General features: G+C 53.0%; 1 protein-coding gene across 50 annotated transcripts in view; it reads left to right on the forward strand.

Annotated features, from left to right (window-relative positions):
• The window catches only part of LOC113821134 (MAP/microtubule affinity-regulating kinase 3), a 143464-nt gene that overhangs the window by 52765 nt on the left and 65699 nt on the right, over positions 1-25000 (forward strand). For 35 of the 50 annotated variants that reach the window (XR_011399317.1, XR_011399319.1, XR_011399318.1 and 32 more), the window contains exon 2: positions 13456-14058. The exons of the other annotated variants lie outside the window; for them this stretch is intronic. Coding sequence is in view for 26 of the 35 variants with exons in the window: in XM_070134729.1 (XP_069990830.1) it covers positions 13921-14058 (138 nt within the window). In the remaining 9 variants the exon portion in view is untranslated. The remainder of the gene's footprint in view (positions 1-13455; positions 14059-25000) is intronic. 50 annotated transcript variants of the gene reach the window in all.

The following is a 25000-nucleotide window of genomic DNA, read 5'->3' on the forward strand; positions in this document are numbered from 1 at the left end:
GAGGCAGGTTTCGAAGAGGTGGAGGTCCAGATCTTTTGCCGTTCTGTACCGCGCTGCATCCATCGAATGCACCATTGATTGCCATTGATATTATCTCGCGAATAAAGTTTGATGGTACGAGTCGTACAGGTTAGTCCTATTTTTGTAGTAGGACGCGCAGGCCTCTCCCAAGGACGCGTTGCGGAGAGGCGGGGACAAAAGAGCTCGATGTGGAGACTGGCTAGATCAAAGGAGCGCGTCGTGAGGAGACCCCGAGCCAAGGCAGGAATTAGAGAGAAGTGTTCTTAGGACTAGGGAACCAGAAGTGCTCAGATTTTTTTTTTTTTTTTTTTTTTTTTTGTCTTCGCCGCGGGGGACTCCTAATGTTTTATTTAAGGAATGGGGGTGAGATAGAGTTCATTTCTCTGTTCGTCTTGATGTTAGATCGGTTTGAATGAGATGGAGAATACGGTAGACATTGGCAGTGAGACATACACTTCGGGAGTAGATTGGCAGGATTTTGGAAATGCGGCGGCACGCAGGACCTTTAGACTCTGTCGCGCTGGAAGTTCTGTCTGATTTTCAATGGCAGGTCCAGTCACTTACCAGATTGTTGACGGATTATATTCGCGCAGTTCAGTAGTTATTTCGATGCCTCGATGTCGTTGGTCAGCGTTTGTGCCTGATTGCGAAGTCCGTTCGTATCGTCACATTTGTTCAGAAAGCCTCCCCATACGCGTTTGTTTACACTCGAACCATTTTGCCGATGGAGTAATCCGTCAACTACCAGACTGATAGCCTGTCATATCGAGAGCAGACGAGCGTAGAGCGAGATGAGCGGCCTCTATGACTCAGAGCCAAGTCGCGCCTCGCTGCTCTCACCAGCTGCACCTGTCATGAGAGAAACTGTGACAGGAGGGAGGGGGGTGCAGCCTCGTGGCATCGATCGCAGAACGAGAGGTTTCTCCGGGGCTTTTAATTGTAAACTCTCTTGACATCATTATAAACTGGCTCAGCCGCTCGGTCCCGTTATTGAAATTTACGCGCCCCGGTTGGCTGGCAGTAATAGCGAGCGAGACCTGCGAAACGCTTGATTTAGAAGAGTAAAAAAATGAAAAATTAATTATGGTTAATGGGTGTTTTACTTTGTGACATCCTGGACGGGTCGGCGTCGTCATTAGCACGGGAAATTGTCGATAGCGGCGGCACACCACTGCCATCGCGGAGATGTCACGCGGCGCTTTTCCTTCCCCTTTGGTGTCCTCTGGCGACTGTGGACGTCGGGGTGGCATCGAGCATGGACGGCGCGGGTCGGGGTGGTGTCCAGGCCCCGAAATCGCCGGGCGCTCGTATCGGACGCCGCAACGGGCCCGATCAGAGCGACATTCCCTCGACTTATATGGAAGTCATTTGGCCCAGCTGTTCGGCTCCTCCCGAGTCGAGGCATCCGTCGTCCGTTTCGTTTCCGAATGCCGACGACCGCCGCCGCGCCGTTGTCAGTTAGTTGAGTCGGCCGTGTGAATAATTAGGTGTCAGTTTTGGCTGAATTCGTAATTAAGCGGACGGGGCGAAACTGTCGGCCTTATCGACACTGCTCACTGCTCCGAAATGGCGATGGAAGCGAATGTTCTCTCGAGTAATTGCGCAAATGGAGCCCGGTGGAAATATCGCTAATATTTAATGTTTTTACTGTCACGATTAAAAAACAAGCTTTGATAACATTCCCTTTAAGCGAGGAATGCTCTGAACACGGTTCATCCCCCCCCCCCTCTCTCTCTCTCTCTCTCTCTCTCTCTCTCTCTCTCTCTCTCTCTCTCGCTCTCTCTCTCTCTCTCTCTCTCTCTCTCTCTCTCTCCCTCCCTCCCTCGCTCCCTCCCTCCCTCCCTCCCTCCTCCCTCCTCCTCCCTCCCTCCCTCCCTCCCTCCCTCCCTCCCTCTCTCCCTCTCTCCCCCTCCCTCTTCCTCTCCCTCTCCCTCTCCCTCTCCCTCTCCCTCCCCCAACCTATCTAGCTAGCTATTTATCTATACCGGTGTCTATAAATATATTTTTATCTTTATCTCTGTATCTCATCACAAACTCCTTCTCAACTCGTACGTATTTCCGACCTGCCGTGAATATGCAGAGAAGTACACAAGAGTGTATCCCTTCGGTCCTTACGTTACGCACAGATGCCAAGGTGAGCGCCTGAGCATTGACCCTCGGATTAATCAAGGACATTAACAGATTCGGGCGGGGCGGCGAGGGTGGGGTGCATGGGGGGAAAGGGGGGGAGGGATGGGGTGGTGGGGGGAGAGGGAAGGGAGGATGAGGTTGGGGGTGGGATTCATGGGGGAAGGGGAGGGAAGGCTAATGGGTGGGGTGCGAGAGGGAGGGGGATGAGGATGGAAATGGGGTGCAAGGGGAGGGGGAAGGGGTGGGAATGGATGTGGGGGTTGTGATGGGGTTTAAAGGGGAGGGGAAAGGGGAAGAGGAGTGGAGGGAAGGGAGGAGGAGGCGGAGGGAGGGAAGGAGGGCCGCGAGCGAGGCAGGCTGGCTGGGGGATAGGGAGATGATGCGGTACCACGTCTGGGGCCGATATTGACTCTGCGGAGGTGTCGGGGGACCGGATGAGAGGAAGGAAGGAAGGGAAGGAAGGTGGGAGGAAGGGAGGAACACAGAGGAGGAAGAGGAAATAGAGGCACAGCATCGAGGGAGGAAGATTAGATGTAAGTTAGTATCTCCCTCTCCCAGTTCTCCCTCATCCCCATCTCCGTCTCTCTCGTCTTTTTCCTTTTCCATCTCCTTCGTCCCCATCTTCCTCTCCCTCACCCCCCTCTCAGTCTCTTCCTTCTCTCCCCTCCCCTCCCCTCCCCTCCCCTCCCCTCCCCTCCCCCTCCTCCTCCTCCCTCTCTCCCCTCCCTCTCTCCCCTCCCCTCCCCCTCCTCTCCTCTCCTTCCCCTCCCCCTCCTTCCCCTTCTTCCCCTTCTTCCCCTCCTCCGTACACTTTAGTTAACTTGGCGACGTGTTCTAAGGAGAGCGCCGATGGCCGTGGCAGCTTGAATCCCGGGCTGGTTCGGGGGCGTCCTTCCCCTGAGCGGAATTTGGTCGCCCCGTAATATGCTTTCAAGGGGTTTTGGAATACGTCCTAATTGATTGTCATTACCGTTTTGCTTAATACGGAGAAGCCTCTCTAATGCGGCCCGCAGCGGAATCCCCTCTGCCCCGGGAATCGCGCTGAACAGGGAGGGAGAGAAAGAGAGAGAGAGAGAGAGACAGAGAAAGGGAGGGAGGGAGAGAGAGGGTTCGTTAAGAAGCGTCGGCGGCGTCGGCGTAGCAGCGGCTTCGAGGCTGCCTGCGGGAGTCATTGTCTGCGGCAGGGAATTGGGTCACGGGGTGTTTGGGATGTCGTCGGTGTTTATTTACATGTACTTGTGTACGTCTTTGACCTCGGATTTTGGGAAGGGGGGCTGTCACGAGAGGCCAACCCCGCGATGTGCGTCGGGCTCCTTTCGCCGTCGGCCGTGGGAGCGAAGCGGAGTTGGAGGGAGAGAGATGGTTCCAGGGGAGAAAAGGCTCGGTGTGAGGGTCGCCATGCCGGAGCCGTAGATCAGCCAACGCCACGGCAATATCAGTAGCGATTGCGGTAACGCATTGTATGCTAAAGAGGGCAGCTTATATGTAATGAGTTCATAGTTGCTTGCTAATGTCGCCCTAACGTCAAATTACCTTCCATTACAGATTCTACTGCGAATTAAGCTCGAGGGAACAGTTATAGGATATATAGGATTAATATTCTTCCATCCCAGGTGCGATTGCCGTCTCATGACCATCATAGGGCAAAGGTGGCAATAAATAGGGCTTAAGAGGATGAGGGACCGAGGCGAAGGACTCCGGGGAAGGAGAGCGGCGCGAAGGACACACGGGCGGCGAGCTGGGTCGGCGAGGAGCGTAATCACGGTGGAAGGGAAATTGAACACGATCGCGGGTGTGATTGGGGTGAGTGGGCGGTGGAGGGGCGAGGGGCGGAATGAGAGGGTGGCGGGAAGGACAGAGAGGAGGAGGAGGAGGGGGAAAGGAGGTGGGAATCGGTCCCTTCACACACACACTCATACTCTCACACACTCACACTCACACATACATTATCACTTTCTCTCTCTCTCTCTCTCTCTCTCTCTCTCTCTCTCTCTCTCTCTCTCTCTCTCTCTCTCTCTCTCTCTCTCTCTCTCTCTCCCTCTCTCTCTCCCTCTCTCTCTCCCTCTCTCCTGTCTGTCTGTCTGTCTGTCTCGGGCTGACGGGGGAGACGACGTGGAAAGGACGGCCAGGAACTTTGTCGTCCTTGATTGGGCGTGACATGGCATGCGTCCGGCGACATTGTTCTGGGATTGGGTGTGACGCGATCTCCCTCATAAGGCCCTCGTCTCTGGGAGTGGCGTTCGCGTGACGCCCGTGTTTCCAGGAGAGGGAGGGAGGGCGGGAGAGAGAACGAGAAAGACAGAGAGAGAGAGAGAGAGAGAGACCGAGAAACAGGCGTCGGAATGCGGAATGAGAATGGCATGGAGTTTAATCAAGCTCTTAATTGAGTTATTCGCGGGCGGGGGGATATGCATATTTTTTAATGGATTAATTGCATGCCGGTATGATCCACATAATGCATCTTCGCTCGCGCCATGATATCGCGGCCGCCTCCCGCTCGCTCCTCGCCGCTCTCACCTTCATCACGCCCGCGCCGCCCACACGCCACCCGCGCTGTCAAGGTAACCACGCCGGCTGCGGCTCTCTCTCCGTTCTTCCCTTGACTCACCGGACAGCGCCATCCGCCCACTCGGCCGCGCTGCGAGCCGGGGATGCCAAGGTCTCGGAGAGGGGCGTGCGTGGAGCGGATACCGTAAGGAGGGAGAGGCTGAGGGCGTTCGACGAGAAAGGGCGCCGGGGAAAGGGTGTATCCTGCCGGGTTTTTCTCTTTTTTTTTTCTCATACTTTCGGCCTTGGGAGACGCGTGGAAAAGCGAGCGTTTTGTTGGGGCGATGTTCGTTGGTTGTGGTTTTCTATGTTCTTTTCTCTCGCTCTGTCTGTCTGTCTCTCTCTCTCTCTCTCTCTCTCTCTCTCTCTCTCTCTCTCTCTCTCTCTCTCTCTCTCTCTCTCTCTCTCTCTCTCTCTCTCTCACTCACTCACTCACTCACTCACTCACTCACCTTGAAAGAAGTTTTGAGTGCTTAGCAATGGAGAACAGGATATTTCCGCGGTGAGTGCCGGAGAACAGAATATTTTCGCGGTGAGTGGCGATTGTGCGTGTGTGTTTGGGTTGAGGTGGCGGCCGCTGTGCAGTGGTAGATGGTCGAGCTTCCACGTGAGTCATATCCAGTGTCTGACAAAGAGACTGGAATGTGATCGTGTTTGTTCGGTTGGGGGCGGAGAGAGAGAGAGAGAGAGAGAGAGAGAGAGAGAGAGAGAGAGAGAGAGAGAGAGAGAGAGAGAGAGAGAGAGAAATGGAGGGAAGTAGGGAGGGAGGGAGGGATGGGGAGGTAGGGGGGATACGGATGAATTGCATAGTTACGGCGTGTTATCCCAGTGGGTGCGAGGGTCGGAGCAGCCGTAAAACAGAGGGAAAGTGAAACAAATGGTTGTTTTCGCCGTAGGAGGACGGGACATAACACCAGGGATCTTAAGCACCCGGAAGAGCTACTTAATTTTACGATGGACCGGGCAGAAGATGTGAAGCAAAGCGAAGGATTCTGTGGTAGAGGCGATTTCTCTAGGAAGTGAGGGCATGGGAGGGACCGAGGCCTGGCGCGTGTGACTGCCGAGGGAGGAGTGGCCGCGGTGGATGACATGAAGGGGGCGAAAGACGAGAGCCGCGTCAGGGAAGATGGCAATCACGCCACGACCAATAAGGCGACGAGTGTATAAATATATGAGGAAGGTGGGAGGCGTTCGACGGGACCTGTGGGCACCGCGGAGCGCATGCCCGCCCGCACACCCGGCGCCCACGACCGGAGCACCCGGGCTTGGCCTTTCGAACGGACGGGGATGGACGCCTCGGGAGACAGATGACCCGTACACCTGTAGGACGCGTAGGACGGCGAAGGCCGGGTTGGATAGGATGCCGCTTGCTAGGATGTCTTTCTCGCTCGGCTAAGGACGTTCGTGCGATCGCTTTAGAGAGGTCATTCCTTGGCCGTTGCCGTCCGACTCGCAGGCAGAGACTCACACGACCTCGCCCGTTCTCAGGAGTCGTTCAGCCCTCGTGTGTTTGCGCTCCCTTTAATGACGGCTCACGGCTGGAAGAGCCCACGCTAATGGCGGCTCCCAGGCCGTGCTCACCGGTGGGGCGAAGAGAAAGAGAGAGAGACAGAAAGAGAAAAGAGAAAAGAGAAAGGGAGAAGGAAAGAAAGGAAGAAAGAAAGACGGGGTAGGGGCGAGAGAGAGAGAATGAATCTCCTGGATGTCCTTTGATCGCTCCTACGCGCGGCTCCTTCAGCATGTGAATGGGGTTGGCGGACGTGGTGTAAAAAAGAGTGAAAGTGGCGTGCGAATTGCAAGATGCCCATCGCCTCCCCCGCCCCCGCCTCTACCCCGTGTCCCCTCTCCTGCTCTCCTTCTCCCTCTCCCTCTCCCCCTCCCCTCCCCTCTCCCCCCCCCCCTCTCTCTCTCTCTCTCTCTCTCTCTCTCTCTCTCTCTCTCTCTCTCTCTCTCTCTCTCTCTCTCTCTCTCTCTCTCTCTCCCTCCCTCTCTCCCTCCCTCCCTCTCCCCCTCTCCCTCTCCCTCTCCCTCTCTCCCCCCTCTCTCCACCTTCCCTCTCTCTCCCTCCCCCTCTCCCTCTCCCTTCTCCTCTCGCCTCCCCCTCCCCCTCTCACTCCCTCTCCCCCTCCCTCCAGCTCTCTCTTCCCTTCCCTCTCCCTCCCCTTCCCCCTCTCCCTCCCCCTCTCTTCCAGTTCCGACCCGTATCCTCCATTCCCGCTCTCCTATCTCTCATTTAATCCAATTGTACTCCCCTCTCCTCCCTTTCTTCTGTTTTGAATGGTTATCTCTCTTCCGCCGTCGCTCCCCTCCTCGGGTCTCCTTCGCCTCCTTTGCGGAGATCTCCCCCCCCCCCCCTCATTGCCGCGCCCGTCCGCACTTCCCGGATCCTTCGTCGGAGCGATCTCGGAGGGTGGGGTGGGGCTGGAGGGGGAGGTGGGGGGGGGTCTGCCTTACGTTGTTTCTCCTTGAGGTCCCCCGGGGGATAGGGGGGCGGGCTTTACGCTCATGTCGCCGTGGCTTGATCGTGAGTAACGGCGGAGCGGGCTAATGGAAGGTCCTGGAGGGGGGGGGGGGTGCGCGAGGTAGCGAAGAGGGGGAGGTGGAAGAAGGTAGAGGAGGTGGTGGGGATGGGGAGGGGGAGGGAGGAAAGAGGAAGGGCTGGGGGGTAGAAAGGAAGGTAGGGGGAAATAGGAAGAGGAGGAGGGGTAAGAGGGGGGAGGGAGAAGAGGAGGAGGAATAATAGGAAAGGGAAGAATAAGAGGAATAGGAGGAGGAGGAGGAAGAAGAAATGGTGACGGAGGAGAAGCGAGAAAGAGGGAAAGGGAGGTAGAGTAGGAGGAGCCGATGAGCGGTTCATGGGAGCTGGATGAAGGCTGTTAGTAAAGGTATTGTTGAGCGCAACATCGCATTCATTCCTTCTAAAAGCCATATCTTTCCTGTGGAGGGACGCCGGGGAAAAAGGGCGGCCCGCTCTTTTCATTCCGCGAATATCTAACCGCCCGTGACCTAGTGTGACGCAGACTCGCATCGATTGCGGGGCCGCCGAGTGTTACGGGCGGCGGCGGCGGTTCATTTGCGTCATCTCTCGTTTTAAGAATCGTTCGCAGGCAAGTGTCGACGGGAGAAGAGGAAGGTTAGTCTGTCGGTGGCGCTGGCGGGCGTTTCCGAGGCACTTGGGTGGGGTGGGGGTGGACGGGTGGGGGGAGGGAGGGAGGGAGGAAGAGGTTGGAGGACCGTGGCGAGCGGCGGGCGTGAACGGCCGTCGCGGGCGGGCGAACGAGCGAGTGTGAAGGGCGGGGGCGTGATTCGAGGGCACGAGGCTCGGAGGCCCCGAAGGGAAACGAGGAGCGCAGGGGCGGTCGTGCGAGCGCCTCCCAAGTGCCGGACGCGGGAGGGCATGTTGCACCGCCCGCCGCCTAATCAATACGGACGCGTGATGACGCCTTTGTCTCGTTTTGTTCTGTTGCAGGTGCATGGGCGCCTTGGGGGGAGGGGGCGTGGGCGTCGGGCACTGTTTTAGGGCGCCAGAGACTCCCTGGGCAGGCCGTGTGGGAGGCCGCTGTGGGAATAGCCTTTCGCTGCTGGAAATGGAGGTCGCTTGACCCATGTGGGGATTTTTTCAGCATTTTTCAAATTATATATATATATATATATATATATATATATATATATATATATATATATATGTGTGTGTGTGTGTGTTTGTGTGTGTGTGTTTGTGTGTTTGTGTGTGTCTATGTATGTATTTATAAATTTATATAATATATATATATATACATATACATATACATATACATATACATATACATATACATATACATATACGTATACATACATATACATACATACACATACATACACATACATACACATACATACACACACATACACACACACACACACACACACACACACACACACACACACACACACACACACACACACACACACACACACACACACACACACATGTTTATGTATATGTATATATAAATGTATATATATATGTATATGTATATATATGTATGTGTATATATATGTATATATATATATGTATATGTATATATGTATATGTATATATATATGTATATGTATATATATGTATATGTATGTATATGTATATATATATGTATATGTATATATATGTATATGTATATATATCTATATATATATATATATATATATATATATATATATATATATATATATATATATATATATATATATATATAGTGAGTGAGAGAGAGAGAGAGAGTGAAGGGAGGGCGATGGGAACGATAGCGTTAAGATATGCACTCTATTTTCGTGAGAGTCACACCGTCACATGTCGCCGACCTGGTGAGCCTGGGACTTTAATCTGCGGCACTTATTCATAGGTACATATATGAAGTATTCGCCGACTTTCGAGTTCCACATCCCTGAAGTTTATTATCAAAGTCATTCTTAACGCTTATTATTTATTTTTATTTTTTTATTGGCATTTTTTCCAGTATAGTATATTCTTGGAAGAATGCGAATGACTTTTTTTTTTTTCTTCATGTTCTTTCTCCTTCATTTGCGCCCTTCTTCTCCCTCTGCCTTCTTCATTCGCGCCGTTCTTCTTCTTCTTCTTCTTCCTCCTCCTCCTCCTCCTCCTCCTCCTCCATCTCCTCCTCCTCCTCCTCCTCCTCCTCCATCTCCTCCTCCTCCATCTCCTCCTCCTCCTCCTCCTCCTCCTCCTCCTTCATTTGCGCCTTTCTTCCTCCTCCTCCTCTTTCATTCGCTCCGTTCTTCTTTCTCTCCCTCCTCCTCCTCCTCGTCCTCCTTCATTCGCGCCGTAACTCCGGCTCGCGACTGTTTTTCTTCCCCTTCGCCGTTTCCCCCGCCCTTTGTTTGCCTCCCGGAGTGGCGGCGGAGGTGACGTTCTGCTGTCTCGAGGCGTCATTGATTCCCGCCTTTAAGAGGGAATCGCTCCGCATCGGAAGAGAGAGAGGGAGAGGGAAAGAGAGAGGGAGAGGGAGAGGGAGAGGGAGAGGGAGAGGGGCGTGTATAGAGGGAGAAATTGAAATGAAATGAAATAGAATAACAGAGAGAGAGAGAGAGAGAGAGTAGGAGGAGTAGAATAGCAGAGAGAGACAGAGAGAGAGAGAGAAAGAGTGGGAGGAGGAGGAGGAGGAGGAGGTATGGAGGTAGGGAGAGGAAGAGGGGCGTGTATATAGAGGGAGAAAATGAAATAAAATAGAATAAGAGAGAGAGACAGAGACAGAGAGGAGGAGGAGGAGGAGGAGGGAGAGGGAGAGGGAAAGGTCTGTGTTCTTTTTTCGGGTGGAGTGAGGGGTAAATGGAAGAGGTCCTGGGGGTATTTTTGGCAGAAGGGATGCAGAATGGGTGATGTAGGGGTGTTTTAGTATAGGTTTGCGGTCCTTTTTGGAGGTTGGGGAGCGAAGCATATGGCGTAGCTCGTAAACGCACACGAAACGAGTATCTGATGGCTCGATGTTAGTTGCTGCCTCGTTGCACGCTGTTCTGTCCGTGAATAACATGGGATTTCGATGCGTGTCACCGAGGGAGCGAAAGAGAGGAGGGAGGAGGATGTTGACGAAAGAGGAGGGAAGGGAAAATAAATGTTGAAGGCGAGACGAGAGCAGATGTAAGACCAGACCTCCACTTTGTAATCTTCCGTAGGGTTAAAAATAGACGTCGAAACCGCCTCTGTACTCCGATGGACCGTCACGGGAGCTCGATAGGTCTTGATTTCGTGGGAAAAAAAAACACGAACGGCGTCACGCACGCTTCTGAGTCAGGAGAAACGTTTTGTTTGTGTATAAAGTGAAAAAAGTCCCCTGTTTTATCTATAGTTCATTTTTAATTTATTTATTTACTTTTTGCCTGTTAGTATGTTCAAAACAGGATGTCCTGGCACTTGTAAACAAAGGAGTAACTGGTAGCTGGCCGCGCGATAAGAGTGCCGTTACAGCGAGTTGATAACCTGTATGAGTCACACGGTGGGGACGCGTTACCTCCCCGGGAGAGCTCGCCTCAAGAGTGGAATAGAGATAATGAATTTTCTATCGAGATTGTGTAATCGCAGAGCTAATGTTGGCTTAAAAAGGGGGCACTGGAGGGAGACGGCGCGGTGATTAGAGCATTGTGGTGGTGCTCTTTCTGCGCAGTTCTGAATTTTTTCTTTTCTTCCTTCCTTCCTTTCTTTTCTCCCTCTCCCTACCTTTGTTCCTTCTTCCTCCTTAGCTTCCTGTTATGCCTTCTTTTCTCCTTCGCTCCTCCTCTCTACCTTTTGTCTTCCTCCCTTTTCTGCCTCCAGCTCATGTGATCTCGCATACCTGTAGGTGGTTACTACGGGAGTACACCATTATTGTCACGTTGTAAAGGGAGGTCGAACGTGCTTGTGAAATCTAATAACACAATGGCAGTGATGGCTGACATAGATGGGGAAAGGAGGGCGGGATGGAAAGGGGGGGGGGGGGGAGACAGGCAGGTAAACGGAACAGGTTCGGCATATCTTAGTAGAATTAGGGAAGGAGGGACCGGGAGACTGACAGAGGAGGGGAGGAGGAGGAGGGAGGTGTGACGCCTTCTCATCCGATGCGGTGCCGTTTCTCGAGAATTTTGACACGTGCACCTTCCCGGTGTCTCCTTTGTTTACGTTGTGGTTTCCCCGAGCTTGAGGGCGGAATGGGGACAGGTGGTGACTTTTTATCACCAGCGAGAGCGGGGGAGGCATAGCGAGGAATAAGCTAAGAATGGCAGTTAAAAAAAACGGGAATAGAACGCAAACGAATAGCAGTCAAAGCCGCAGCCTGGCCATGGTTTCTTCGCATGACTCATGACAAGATTTTAGGTTGAAGGCTCCGTGGATTCGGCGATGGATGGGGCGAACGGGCGAGCTCCAGGGGATCGAGCCGGCACGGGGGAGGCGTCCGCGACTCGCATGGAAGGAGAAAGAATGAAGGAAGGTAGAATGATGAATTGAAGAAAAAGACAAGTGGATTGGGAACTTCACGAAGTCTCCAGAGCGTGTTTTTCCCCTGTTTGGCCGCTCCGTTCGCGAGGGGAGGAACAGCCGAATGTTTTCGCCTTCACATCTGCTGTTGCCTAGTAACGGTGGTGCAGGGGTTGAGTGCGTGGGGTGTGGTGAGGGGGTCGTCGGGAGGAGGAGGTGGGGGGGGGGGTTAAGGGGCTCTTGGGCCGTGGAGGGAAGGTGTGGTGGGGGGGAAATATGGGCGGGGAAGGAAGGTTGGATTTGAGGAAAAGTGCGGGTGGAGGTGTGAATGCCGCCGGAACGTCATCGCCGTCGAGCGTTATGCGCAAGGCTTTGGGGGTCCTCCTTTCCCGTGTCTTCCGGGGATGGCTCGAAGGGTTCACTCGTCGGGCGGCGAGGGGGTCGGGACGGGAGAGGACAGCGGCGGTCGGAGCCCCGCCTGGAAAGCGGAGGCAAGTGTGCGGGCGGGTGTGGGCGGGCAAGCGCTGTACAGGTGTGTCAGCGGGGAATCGCAGGAGGGAAGTGGCGGGCGAGCGAGCGAGCGGGTGAGCGGAGGCGATGGTGACGACGACGGCGGTTCTGGGAAGGGAAAAGGCTTTGATAACGATAGCGATGATACCGATAAGATGGTGGTAGGAGAGGAGGAGGAGGAGGGAGGAGGGGTGGAGGATTCCTGACGCATTGCTCTGTCGCTCTTGGTCGGGGGATTGATGCCGCGCTGAGTCATCCCTTGATGACGGGGTAGACGTTAGAGATGGGAGGGGTGAGAGGGGGAGGGGAGGGGGAGGGAGGGCGTTCAACTCGGGTGTTGATGGGAAGGGGGAGGGCGGGGGAGGGAAGGAGAGAAGGGGTGGAGCTCGTGTAACCAGTCGTCCGTGCACGCTACCAGCCCGTCATTGGTCTCTCTCCACGTGCTTCTCGTCCTGTGCGTTAGCGTTTTTTTTCTATTTCTTTTTTCTTTTTCTTTTCCTCGGGTCGATGTGCAGTTTTTTTTTCTTACGTTTCCTTCACACGCATTTCTCGCGTGGCGTCCCGTGATCCGAAGGCGTCTGCGAGCCTGCGTGTGCGTTGTCACCGCGAATGCTGCAGTCGTTGGCGGATGACGTCATCGCACACTGTTACACCGCCCTCCCCCACCCCCTCCCTTCATTCTCTTGCCCTCCCCTCCTACCCTCCCCCTCCCTTCCCTCTCCTCCCCCTCCCTTCCCTCTCCTCCCCCTCCCTTCCCTCTCCTCCCCCTCCCTTCCCTCTCCTCTCCCCTCCCCCTCTCCTCTCCCCCTCCCCCTCCCCCTCCCTCTCCCTCTCCCTCCCCACCCTTCCCTCTCCTCCCCCTCCCTTCCCTGTCTTTCCTCTCCTCCCTCCCTCCCCTCTCCTCCCCCACCCGCCATCCACATGGGCTGGTGGAGGGAGTCGCAGGCGGAGTTTCGTTACTCCATCCGCCTCCACCCCTAAGGCAGCGGCCCCATAGATCGGCGGATCCTTCGCACCAAGAGAGGCTGCCTGTCGGTCGTGGGCGGCGGGAAGGGCGGGCGGTGGGCGGCGGGAAGGGCGGGCGGTGGGCGGGGACGTGTTGCGTCGGCCGGGCTCGGGAGTGACAACGGTTCAGTCCACGCTAGTGCCGGTCGGCCGTTTGCTGAGGTGGGGGTGGAAGCGGGGAGGGAGCGGGGTGGCGATTTATGGGCTGTGGTTGCATGGAGGGGGGAAGGGGGAAGGGGGAAGGGGGTGCTGTGCGTTATTGCTTTCGAATTTGAAAATTGTATTTTTGTTATGATTTCCAGGCGATGTGTTAGAAAAGAGAGAGAAAAAAACACTTGAGCTGTGATATTTAGTGTTAAGTGTACTTGAGCATATGTCAAAAGCAACGAGGCACAAGCCGAGCGGAGCGGGCGCGACTGTCATGTGACAAGTGCCGCGAGTGACCCAGTGTGAGAGACGCGTGAGTGCCAGAGCGGCGCTCGTCCCCCTCACTCGGCGCGGAGGATGCTGGCCCTCGCGCGGATAACGAGATAAAAGGTCCAGGAAACAGCGGAACACGGGAGTTTTGCTCGCAGGGGAAGGGGACCGCGGTCGCCTGCGGTGCCAGCGCAAGAGAGCTTCGGGTGCCAGAGGTAGTGCCAGGCAGGCGGGGGCTTTGAGGTGACACTGGTGAGCTCCACCTGTTACCACCTGTCACTTGCACCAGGTGGGCTGCCAGCAAGCAAGCGAGTGTTGCCAGGTGTGCTGGGGGGCCGCTGCGAGTGCTGATGCTGGCCGCCACCCGGGGTCCACCAGGCCCCACGCCCGCGCCGCCCACCATGCCCGAGCCACGCCCACACTCCCACAAGGTCCACCTCCAACACGGTCCCGCGCGCTTCCACAAGCCCTGGTACAACCCACCCTGGGTAAGTTTCTCGCTTCGCTTCTGTGCTGTGATGTGACCCGCGTCGTTGAACAGGGCGGTCTGTGCCGTTCGGTGTTCAGCGCCGCTTCACGCTTTCATTTTCAGCGACGCTTCACCCGCCTCTCCTTTCTTCCTTTTTTCCTGCCTCCCTTCTTCTCCATCTTGCACGGGCGTCTTTCATTACTTTGTGAGGTGTATATTCAACTGATCGGACGGGTATTTTGGGCGCATGTGTGTGCTCCCAGAGAAGGATCTGTACGAAGAAGGGACTGTGTGTACATACGGCTTTTCATTTGTGCTACACACTCACCGGATTGTAATTGTGCGTGGATGAAGCATCAGGTATGGTGAAGAGAAATAGTTGTGTGTTTCTCTCTCTCTCTCTCTCTCTCTCTCTCTCTCTCTCTCTCTCTCTCACTCTCACTCTCTCTCTCTCTCTCTCTCTCTCTCTCTCTCTCTCTCTCTCTCTCTCTCTCTCTCTCTCTCTCTCTCTCTCTCTCTCTCTCTCTCTCTCTCTCTCTCGCTCTCTCTCTCTCTCTCTCTCTCTCTCTCTCTCTCTCTCTCTCTCCCTCCCTCCCTCCCTCTCCTTCTCCTTCTCCTTCTCCTCTTCCTCCTCCTCCTCCTCCTCTTCCTCCTCCTCCTCCTCCTCCTCCTCCTCCCCCTCCCTTCCTCTCTCCTCTCCCCCCTTTCTTCTTATCATTCCCACTCCCTACCTCCCTCCCTCATCTCCACCACTTCTCTCTTTCTCTTTTGTGTCGATCCTATGATCTTTCTCCCCCCCCCCCCTCCACTCCCCCCCTCTTCCCTCAGCCACCTTTCTCTCTCCCTTCTTTCCCTCCCTTCGAGAAAAGCCGCCCAGGCCCAAAATGACGACTGGCAGCGAAGGGCGAAACCCCGACGAGAGAAAGAAGTACAAAGGACGCGGCGTCAGTGATTCGTGATATATTAAAATCTAAGTGCAATAAAGCCCCACGGACCGAAGAAGGTGAAAGGTCGATAATCCGCGAAGCCACGAGAGGAATGTGTACGCTGGAGGAGCAGGGAGGTGATGGAGGTGGAGGTGGAGGAGGAGGTGGAGGTGGAGATGGAGGAGGAGGTGGAGATGGAGGAGGAGGTGGAGATGGAGGAGGAGGTGGAGTTGGAGATGGAGGAGGAGGTGGAGGTGGAGATGGAGGAGGAGGAGGAGGAGGAGGTGGAGGAGGAAGAAGAGGAGGGGGAGGTGATGGTGGAGGAGGAGGAGTGGGAGCGGGAGCGATGGCGGCACGGAGGTGACGCGTAGCCGATATAGTGGAGGTGCTGATGCTGAGAGAGAGTTGTAACCATCGTTGAGACTTCCTGTTATCACTCACGATATTCTCATTCTTCTCTCTCTCCCTCTCCCTCCCCCCTTCCTTCCTTCCCCCCCATCCCCCCCGTTTTCTCTCATTCTCACTCCCTAGCTATCCCTCTCAATCATCCGCTATCTTTCTCTTTCTCTATTCTTCAATTTCCCATCCGTCTTTCCCTATCAGGCTCTCCCTTTCCGCGGGCGAGCACGCGCGTCTCACGCCTTGAGAATCTTTCCACGCGCATCTGTGTCTAAGAACCTCCAGTCTTCTTTATCAGCTCTTTGCTTCGTCCTTTTGCATCCCCCCTCCCTCCACCCGTCACTTTCCCCCCTCCTGACGTTGCTCCATCCCTCCGTCCTTCCACGCGTACTTTCACCGGGAAACCTTATCACGGAAGAGGAAGTGATAAGGGAGTGCGTGTCGTAACGTGGATCCTTGTCTGCCTGCTTGCCACGCTCGTCTCTGCATCAGCCGCTGCGAGGATGGAGAGAGAGAGAGAGAGAAAGAAAGAAAGAAAGAAAGAGAGGGAAGGAAGGGGGGCAGAGACCGAAAGACAATATAGGAGAGAGGAAGAAAGAAAGAGGGGGAAAGGAGGGGGGGCAGAGACTGAAAGACAATATAGGAGAGAGAGAGAGAGAGAGAGAGAGAGAGAGAGAGAGAGAGAGAGAGAGAGAGAGAGAGAGAGAGAGAGAGAGAGAGAGAGAGAGAGAGAGAGAGAGAGAGAGAGAGAGAGAGAGACACAAAGGTCGTTATTCCCGGTAATTAGGATCTGAGGTGGGATCAGGAGTAGAGAGGCACCTGCGGTAAATAGGGGGAAGGGTGGTGGTATTTTGGGGAAGACCGGTAGGATGGGGAAGTATTGGTGCTGATAGGACAGAATAGCGATAGGTTGTTTTGGCGTGTGCGATGCAATAGTATGAAGGAAAAAACACAGCAGGTGGGTTTGTTGAAGGATGAAACAGCCGTTGAATGAATGTTTTTATTTGTTGTTGTTGCCGCTTATACGGTGGTTTCCTGCCAGTGCGGCGATGTGCGTTCCTGGTTCCGTAAGCATGACATCGGCCCTTTGCAGGAGGTCGTGCCAGCCTCTAGATGTATGGCTAATTACGGTCTTTGGGCGCTGTGTCCCGGGAAAGGTCAAGGTGAGCGAGGTGCAGCAGCGCGAGGCTACAGGTGGTACTACAGGTGGCGGTGGCTGAGGTGGCGGTGCCCCAAGAGACTCCGTAGATGGCGTAAATATTATTCGCTGGCGCGCCGGTGCCTATTCCTAGTGCCGCGATATAGTACGGGTTGTTAATGGCACTCGAAATACACGGGATACTATTAGGTGTGAACCCGCCCGGACGTCTGGCATAGCAGGCCCGGTGCCAGGATTTGTTGGTGGCACTGTCAAGTATGCTAAGCTGGTCCCGCAGCGCCTTGCCAACAGATGCGTGACGATGCCAGGTACAAGTAGGGATGTTGTATGTGAGCCAGCGTGGAATGCTCGGTGACGCAATCATTATGTGCCCGATTCGTGCGTCGGCGATGCTTATAAGAACGATGACGCTTGGGCTTTCTCTTCTCACTCGACTTGGCTTCGGGAATGCCGTGTCTCGTCCGCGTGTATTTATAGGCATCCGAGTGCCTGGGAATCTATTTTGCTAACGAGTGTTTGCGTCCCGAGCAACGAAGACAAAAGCATGTTGTTGTTGGTAAAGGTTGCAAGTGTGACCTTGCGTTGAGGCTGTTGGTACATGGCGAGGCCCCGCGATGACGCAACAGGGAACGCGAGACCGGCCGAACATGACACCTACGACGGGTTGTCTCAAGGGCGGGGCGGGTCAGCTGGGAACACTGCAGTAACCCGTAAAACCTCTCGCGAACCCTCTCGGCGCGCCGTCTAGCGTACAGCTCGTTTCCTGCCATTCAGTGTGTGCTCCCGGGCCGCGGGGCGAGGGGCTGGTGCTCGGATGGAGGGCTAGTCGCACTTGTCGGGGCGCACACCTGTTCGTGCCTGTCGTTCCCTCTCCTCTCTCCACAATGTTCTCTGTTCTTTCTGTGCTCCTCTCTCCTCTCTCTTCTCATCTCTTTTTCCCCTCCTTTCCACCTGCCCTCCCTTGACTTTCTCCTTCATTTTCCTTTCTCTTCCCCTTCCCTCCCTTCCCTTCCCTTCCCTTCCCTTCCCTTCCCTTCCCTCCCCTTCCCTCCCCTCCCCTCCCCACCCCTCCCCTCCCCTCCCCTCCCCTCCCCTCCCCTCCCCTCGACACTCACCCCCTATCTCATCCCCACGTTCTCCCCTGTATTTCTAATTTTCCCTCTCTTGTCCGTGTTCCACTCCCTCCCCAATGCCCGAGCCTGACGGAGGTGCATGATGCAGCAGAGCGACGGGGCCGGTGCTTGCGCTGCAGCGGCGTCCCTCGTCGTCAGGACTGAGGTTGATTCTTCCGTTGCCTGGGAGACTTTCTCGCGGGGAGGGCGGTGGGGCTACGGGTGGGGAGGGGGAGAGAGGGAGAAGGACGGGGAGGAGGGAACGCGGGGAGCTGTTGTGAAGGAAGGAAGGAAGGAAGGAAGGGAATAGGGAAGGTGTTATAGGAGGAAGGAAGAGAGTAAGGGAAGGTGTTCTGGTAGGAAGAGTAAGAGAATAGGGGAAAGGTGTTTCAGGAGGAGAGGCAGAAATAGAAGAGGGGGTGCCATTAGGAGGAAGCAAGAGAACAGGGGGTGTTATGTGAGGATGCAAGAAAACAGGGGAAGGCGTTATAGGAAAAGGAAGCAAGAGAACAAGGCCGGGCGCGTGGGGGAGCCCCTTCAGCGCCCCCTTCGTCGCCTGGAGTGGGTCGCGTGCCTTTTGCAAGCATCCTTGTTTTGCAAAGTAGCTCCTCGGCCGAGTGCTTGAATTTCGCTTCTCGACTTTGAGTGAATTTCTGGCAGGAGGGAGCCGCCCGCTCGCGTTGGAACATTTACGGTGAATTCCAGGTTTTCTTGATTTTTTTATTTTTGTTTTTGTTCCTTTTCGTTCATGTTTTGTATTTGTCTTTCTTTGTATTTTTTTTTTCGTTTTTATTGATTTCTATTTAGGGGGGGGTCTCGGTTTTCTATAGTTAACGCTTGTATTTCTTGGCGAAGTAGGTTAACTGTGCATTGGGGCGACGGGAAGGTAGGAGGGAGGGGGGGAGAAAAACAATGCCTGGAAGTGAGGAAAGTCCGGTGTTTTTCTTTTTGTTCGTTTGTTTTTGTTTTTATCGGTGAGGGGAAGGAGGGGGAAGGGGGGGGGGGGAGAGAGGAGGGCGATTATTGGTAACTGTGTTTCGTTTTCGCTTTCCCTTATTGGCCGCCGGTCTGGGGTCAGGGTGTAGCATGGGAGTTTTTTTTCCCCCTTTTCGATTTATTTCTTTTTTATTTAATTTATGTTCTCTTTTTTATATTTCTTTCTTTATTTTTTTTAATTTTTATCCTTTTTATATATTTTTAAATCGAAGGAGGAGGCCGTAATGGCGAGGCGGCGACGCGCGATGGCCTGGCCCCCTAAATCTGACGGTTAAAGATGCGGTGTCGATTTACGGCGCTGGCCGCCCCCCCCCCCCCCTCGGGCCGGCGGCAGCAGCCTCATCCTCATCCTGCAACATCTCGGGGAGGAGGAGAGGTGGGGGCGTGAAGGAGGAGGGAGGGAGGGAGAGAGAGAGGGAGGAGGGGGAATGGGAAGAGGCGGCGCTGAACTTGCGCTGGAGGAGGAAGAGGGGCTGCGGGGGCTGAGATACATCTACTTCCTGCTCCTTAGATTGTGTCCCCCCCCCCCCGCTCTCTCTCTGATCCCCCCCCCTCTCTCTCTCTCTCTCTCTCTCTCCTCTCTCTCTCCTCTTCTCTCTCTCTCTCTCTCGCTCTCTCTCTCTCTCTCTCCACACACACACACACACACACACACACACACACACACACACACACACACACACACACACACACACACACATTATTTTTTCTATTCACTTTCTCTTGTTTCCCTATTTTCTCTTTCTCTCCCCCTCTTTCCCCCCTCCCCTTCCCCTTCCCCTCCCCCCTCCGCTCCCTCTTACCCTTTCACTCTCGGGTACTTCCTGCTCTCCTTCTAACTCTGTTTTCCCCACGCTCCTTTTGTTTTCTTCTGTAATAATCTTAATCGCATTTTCTCTACCCTGTCGGCGTTACTTTCTCTCGTATTGTTTTTTTTTTTCTTCTTCGAATTTTCCAACTTCCGCCCTTATTTCGCCGGTCGGTTCGTTTCCTGTGTGTGTGTGTGTGTGTGTGTGTGTGTGTGTGTGTGTGTGCGAGCGTGCGTGCGTGCGAGCGTGCGTGCGTGTGTGCGTGCGAGCGTGCGTGCGTGTGTGCGCGCGTTTGTTATGGCGTCCGCGTTGGTCTTATTTTATGATCTTGCTATTACGTTTTACATTGGTCACATCGCCAAATATTTACCAGGGAGAACTTTAACAGGTCGACATATTTACCTTCTGTGTTTTTAAACTCCTGCGCGAGAGAGAGAAGGTTAGGGAGAAGGGGAGAAGGAGAGGGGCAGGGAGAGAGAGAAGGAGAGGGAAATGGAAAGGGAAATAAAGAGAAAGGGATAGGGAAAGGGAGAGAGAGGGAGGGGGAGGGAGAGAGCAGCGCGTGGTTTGAGGAGGTTATGGAGGGGGAGGGGGCAAGTTAGGGGGCGGAATGGCGGGCTGTGGGAGGGGGGAGTCGTTTTAAAGGTGTGGTGGTGGTGGAAAGCGAGAGGAAGCGAGTGTAAGGCTGGCGCGGTGTTAGTAATGGGGTAGGGAGCGTGTGGTACGCCAAAGTGAGGGAGAGAGGAGGGAGTAGAGGGTGAGAGGAGGGAGGAGGGAGAGGGAGAGAGGAAGAGAGGAAGAGGAGGAAGGAAGGGAGGGAGAGAGGGATAAAGGAGGGAGATATAGGGGAGGGAGGGAGGTAGAGTGGGAGGGTAAGGAAAGAAAGATTAAGGACCCGATTTCAGGGGACCTGGGGAGAGGGGGTAGGTGTTGTGAAGGGATGAAAGGATGAATATAGGTAGTGCAATATAGGATGAAGGGTGGGTGAATAGAGCAGCTTAGGAGGAGGAGGTGGAGGGGGGAGAAGGGAGAGGAGCTCAGGGACAGAGGAGCGAGGAAGAAAGCAAGGAGCCGAGAAAGGAGAGAAAAGTGGGAGAGAGGAAGGAGTGAGGAAGGGATTGAAGAGAGGGAGAGAGGTAGGGAGAAAGAAACAGAGAAAGGAGAGAAGAGAGTGAGAGAGGAAGGAGTGGGGAAAGGGTGAATAAGGGAATAAGGAGCCAACAAATGAGAGAAGAGAGTGAGAGACGAAGGATTGAGGAAGGGAGCAAGGAGCCGAGAAAAGGAGGGAGCATGCAACAGCTGGTGTGGGGGTATTATCCATGGTCAATACCCATCCGCTCCTGCCAGAGGCTTGTCGTCTTTCCAACGTTGCTTTGCCATACGTGCGCTTCTTGGGGATTTTGCCCCCTCTACCTCTTCCCTTTTCTCTCTCTCTCTCTCTCTCTCTCTCTCTCTCTCTCTCGCTCTCGCTCTCGCTCTCTCTCTCTCTCTCTCTCTCTCTCTCTTTTGACTGTTTCTCTGTTCTGTTCTCCTCTCTTCTCTTTGTTGTGATATCTTAGCTCCCCTCTCGCCTCCTTTTCTCTCCTTTCCTCTCCTCGATTCTTCTCTCCTCTCCCCTCCATACTCTCCTCCTTTCCATTTCTTCTCCACTGCCTTGCTAGTCCCCGTTTCCCACCCAACAGCTCGTTTGACTGTCCTCCTAATTAGATCGCAGGAGAAGGTGAATCAGAAAATGGCAGTAAATGCGTCGCAAAAGGCACACTCCGATGACGGCTTCTCAAAAGGAAATGGATAATTCATCGATTATTCACGCGCATGGGAGGGGGGGGAAAAATGTCGTCTTGGCCAAGCTGCGTTGAAACAAAAGAAAGAGAAGAGCAGAATCTTTCGCATTCTGTTCTGCTGCATCTGCGTGGCGACTCGATTGTTTGTTGTGACAGTCGCGTCATCCCGCGCGAGGAGCCGCTCGTTCCCTCCGCTACGCCCCCCGGTGCAGTTATTGGCTTCGAGGGCCGGGGGAGGCGGCGGGGGCGGCGGGCGGCGGCGGCGTTCCGGTGTCCCAGCCTCGGACAACTCTGTCGTTACACGTCCGTTGTGCTTTCGCCTCTTTTTTCCCTTCTCTCTCTCCTTTCTTTTTCTCTTTCTGAGTTCCAACTCCTGTGCTCGCTTTTTCCCTATAACTCTCTTCAATATATATATATATATATATATATATATATATATGTATATATATATATATATATATATATATATATATATATATATATATACATGTATGTATTCGCCCCCTCCTTCCTGCTCTAACTCTCCCCCTCCCTTTCCCTCTCTCTCCCCCACCTCTCTTCGCTGTCTCCCTCGTTCCTCCCTTCCTCCCTTCCTCCCTTCCACTTTTCGGCAAGTGTTCCGGGCTAGGGCTGACTACAGCATATGACAGCGTCCCAAATGGTGCGTGTATGCGTTCCTTTGTCAGCGCTGCCGTTTGCCTGTCGCCGCGCGTAACTACGGCAAATGGTGGTTAATGATGGTTAATGGTCGCTAATGGCCGCAGCAAGAAGGCAAGGCGGGGAAGGGACGTTTGGAAGCCTGGATAAGGGGGAGGAGAGAGAGAGAGAGAAGAGGAAGGGAGAGAGGCGAGGATTCGAGGGGAGAAGACCATACGAGGAAGGAACGGAGGAACGAAGGACGGGAGCGAGTTCTGGCAGGATTGTTGGAGTGGTTATGTTTATTGATGAGGGATTACTGGGAAGGTTTAAAGCTGAGGGGAAAGTTGATGTTTGGCACCGAAGGGGAAACGAGCAGGTAGTTGAAGGTTTGGCTCTTAAGGGGTAAACGAGTAGTTACTTGAAGGTTTGTCGCCAAGGGGTTAACGAGCAGTTCGTTGAAACCTTGAACGTCGAGGGGAAACGTAATCGGTAGTTGAGGGTTTGCGTCGAGGGGAAACGAGTGATAAGCAGATCGTTGAAGGTGAGGCTCTTAAGGAGTAAATGAGTAGTTACTTGAAGGTTTGTCGCCAAGGGGTTAACGAGCAGTTCGTTGAAACCTTTAACGTCGAGGGGAAACGTAATCGGTAGTTGAGGGTTTGCGTCGAGGGGAAACGAGTGATAAGCAGATCGTTGAATGTTTGGCTCTAAGGGGTAAACGAGCTGTTAGTTTACGGTTAGAGGTCACGGGGATACGAAATAGGTGGTTTGAAGGCTTGCGTCGATGCGTCGAGGGGAAACGAGTGATAAGCAGGTCGTTGAAGGTGAGGCCGAGAGAGGGAAACGAGCAGGTAGGCGAAGAAAGTTAGTGGGCGGGCGTTGGAGAAGGAGGGGGGTTGTCTCTTTTCGTGCGAGCGGGCTGGTGGGCGCGTCGTGGGCGTGACAGGTCGACTTTCATTCTCTGTCTGTCTCTCTCTCTCTCTCTCTCTCTCTCTCTCTCTCTCTCTCTCTCTCTCTCTCTCTCTCTCTCTCTCTCTCTCTCTCTCTCTCTCTCTCTCTCTCTGCCGTTGAAGGGAAATAGGATAAAAAAAAAAAAAAAAAAAAAAAAAATGGATCTAGCGCGAGCGGATCCTTCGGCGCAGTTCGTGGAAGGCCCAACGAGCGGTTGCGCCCAAGACGCTCCACAAACAAACGGTATAAACGGGGGAACAATGAGTACCTTTTGGCCGGGCGGATTCCGGTTGGAGAGGCATCCGAGGCCCGGGGGGAGGGGGAGGGGGGGAGGGGTATGGGGGGGTTGTGGTCACCGCGGCGAATAGCCCGTGATGGCGCACGTGTGTCTGTTACTCGCTTTCTTTCTCTCTATCTTTCTCTTGGCTATCTTAATCTCACTCATCTCACATTTTTCCTCTCTCTCTCTCTCTCTCTCTCTCTCTCTCTCTCTCTCTCTCTCTCTCTCTCTCTCTCTCTCTCTCTCTCTCTCTCTCTCTCTCTCTCTCTCTTTGTGAGTGGGTGTATGTATGTTTGTTTGTAGATATTTATATATGTAAATATATTCATATTTAGATGTATATATATAATATATATATAATATATATATGTATAATATATATATATATATAATATATATATAATATATATATATAAATATATATAATATAAATATATATAATATATAAATATATATAATATATAAATATATATATAATATATATATAAATATATATATAATATATATATAAATATATATAATATAAATATATATAATATATAAATATATATAATATATAAATATATATAATATATAAATATATATATAATATATATAATATATATATATAATGTATATAATATATATAATGTATATGATATATATATATAATATATATATATATATATATATATATATTTATATATCGTGTGTGTGTATACATACATATATGTATATATATTCGTATATATAGATGTATATATTTATATATCACTTATACATACATACATGCATATATATATATATATATATATATATATATATATATATATATATATATATATATATATACATACATACATATATATATACATTCTATACCTCCCTTGTTTTCAACTGCTCTTCCAGCCCTCCTCCCGCCCCCTTCCTTCATCGCTCGGGGTCCGAGTGTGTGTGTGTGTGTTTTAGCGCTCGAGTGGGCTTTGAATTTGAGAGTCGGGGTTTGACAGAGCTGTTTGGCGGTTTGGAGGTCACGGTTCGCCCGCATGAACCCAAACACTTAGACTTGAGGGTTGCCGATGATCAGCCGAGCCCCGCGCGTTCGGGACGAGTTGCGGCAAGAGCGTGGCATACTTCTACGTCGGCATGGGCGGGCGTGGAGAAGGGGGTTGTCTCTTTTCGTGCGGGCGGGCGGGCGGGCTGGTGGGCGTCGTCGGCGTGACAAGGTCGGCTTTCTCTCTTTCTCTCTCTCATTTTCTCTCTCTCTCTCTCATTTTCTCTCTCTCTCTCTCTCTCTCTCTCTCTCTCTCTCTCTCTCTCTCTCTCTCTCTCTCTCTCTCTCTCTCTCTCTCTCTCTCTCTCTCTCTCTCTCTCTCGCTCGCTCCAGTTATCAAGTTATTGCCGGCGGGGATGACGTGGCAGGACAGGGCGGCGGCGTCGGGATGCCTCCGTCACGGTCGAGGCGCCGTTGCTTGGCCTCCAGTGCCCGGGGAACCAGCAGCTTGTTGACGCGGGCTCGCTCCTTTATGATTGTCTGTCTGTCCGCCTTCCTATTGATGTGTCTATTTGTCTGTTCACATTCGCCCACTTCGCTTCTCTCTCTCTCTCTCTCTCTCTCTCTCTCTCTCTCTCTCTCTCTCTCTCTCTCTCTCTCTCTCTCTCTCTCTCTCTCTCTCATATTTCAGTTTGTGATTCATGAACATTGATGACTTGGTGATGTCCAATGCAGCGATGACTTGACTTGACTTGACTTGACTTGACGTGACAGCCGCGACGAAAGTTACGGAATTATGTTGTGAATTGGTAAATTGCTTTTATATATCGTGGCGGCCAACTTGTGTATGTTAGCATTACATTTATGCCTGCTTGTGATTTGTGAATATTTTGCTGATTAAGAAGTATGTACTGATATCTGTTTCTTTTTTATCTG

Source organism: Penaeus vannamei, chromosome 20 (assembly GCF_042767895.1).
Source record: "Penaeus vannamei isolate JL-2024 chromosome 20, ASM4276789v1, whole genome shotgun sequence".
In the NCBI taxonomy this organism is placed as follows: Eukaryota; Metazoa; Arthropoda; class Malacostraca; order Decapoda; family Penaeidae; genus Penaeus; species Penaeus vannamei.